Below are 1,221 nucleotides of genomic sequence, written 5' to 3' on the forward strand. Positions count from 1 at the left end.
CATTATTTTCTGTCTTTTTTTTGTTTTCGTGTATATATATGTGTGTGTGTGTTTGTGTGTTCGCATGTGTGTGGACTGCTTGTAGGTAAAACGGGGTGTATATGTAACCGGAGTTTCCATACCGGGCAATGGGTTCAGCCCGTGTCCCTTACACGTATTTTTTGGCTGTGAGGGGTCTCCTGTCAGCTGATGATGATACCAAAGCTTTACCCTCTGATCTCTTTTATTTTATTTTATTTTATTTTTTTCTCCTTCCATGCGTATTTTCTTTTACAAAGTATCCCTTTTTGCATCCTCTTCTTCCTGCTTTACTGAGCTTTCCATCTTTTTTCTCTTTTTTTCTTTTTAAATCCCATTTATTTTATTGAAGGGTCACCTGAAGGCACCTGTTGATGGAGCTTCTCAAGAAAACGGCAGCGCTTCGCATTGAGCAACAGACACTTAATATCCCACAGGAGGAGGTAACCAACATTTCATTAAGTGATGTGCCGTTACTTCCTGAGCGTATTGCGTGTTTTACAGCTCTTTCGCACCTCACTCTTGTCTCCATGAAACCAAAGTTGAAAACCCTTTTGGCGATACCTTTGGACACGCTGAAGTCGCTGCGAATGCTTGACGTAAGTGACAACAATATTACCGTTTCAGCGGATGAGACCCTTCCTGTGTATCCCACCATGCGGAAACTGTTTATTGCCAATAACAAAATTAATCAGTGGAGCGAGATGGAGCGACTCGCTACCGCTTTCCCAAACGTCGAAGTACTCGATGCTGCGAATAATAATGCGTATGATTGTTCTCGCCGTGCTGAAGTGTTTGAACTGTTTCCAAAACTGTCAGTACTGGATTCCATGTCAAAGGACGGTAGGGAAGTGGCGGTTCTGGACACGGATGAGGATAGCAGTGATGAAGAAGATGGTGATGATGATGATGAAAGCTTCCAGTCGTTTGTTATTGGCGAGGAATGTGAAGATGATGGAAGTGAATCTGACAGCGAAGATGATGATGAACCCCCTTCTAAGGTTGTGCGAACGGAATAGACGTTGTTGCGCCCCGAGACCATTGGATGCCAGAGGTTGTTTGTGATGTGCCTTGTCATGCTGATGAAGCAGGGAAGAGTTGATCGAAGTTTGGCACGATTTATGGGGAAGTGGTGCGGCTGCGTTTATGTGATGTTCGCCGCGCTTGCCTGGCCCAATTTTTGGTTTGCATACGAGCTTACCG

The 1,221-nt window shown here is 44.4% G+C and overlaps 1 protein-coding gene across 1 annotated transcript; it reads left to right on the plus strand.

Annotated features, from left to right (window-relative positions):
* Positions 1-392: 392 nt before the first annotated feature.
* Positions 393-1,037, plus strand: TEOVI_000499000 (uncharacterized protein; the record flags this gene model as incomplete). Its single annotated transcript, XM_067223285.1, has 1 exon — positions 393-1,037. One exon carries the CDS (start codon positions 393-395, stop codon positions 1,035-1,037), a length of 645 nt encoding a protein of 214 aa, XP_067079386.1.
* Positions 1,038-1,221: the final 184 nt, after the last annotated feature.

The sequence above is a fragment of the Trypanosoma equiperdum genome, assembly GCF_001457755.1.
Source record: "Trypanosoma equiperdum strain OVI genome assembly, contig: ctg_1827, whole genome shotgun sequence".
NCBI lineage: Eukaryota > Euglenozoa > Kinetoplastea > Trypanosomatida > Trypanosomatidae > Trypanosoma > Trypanosoma equiperdum.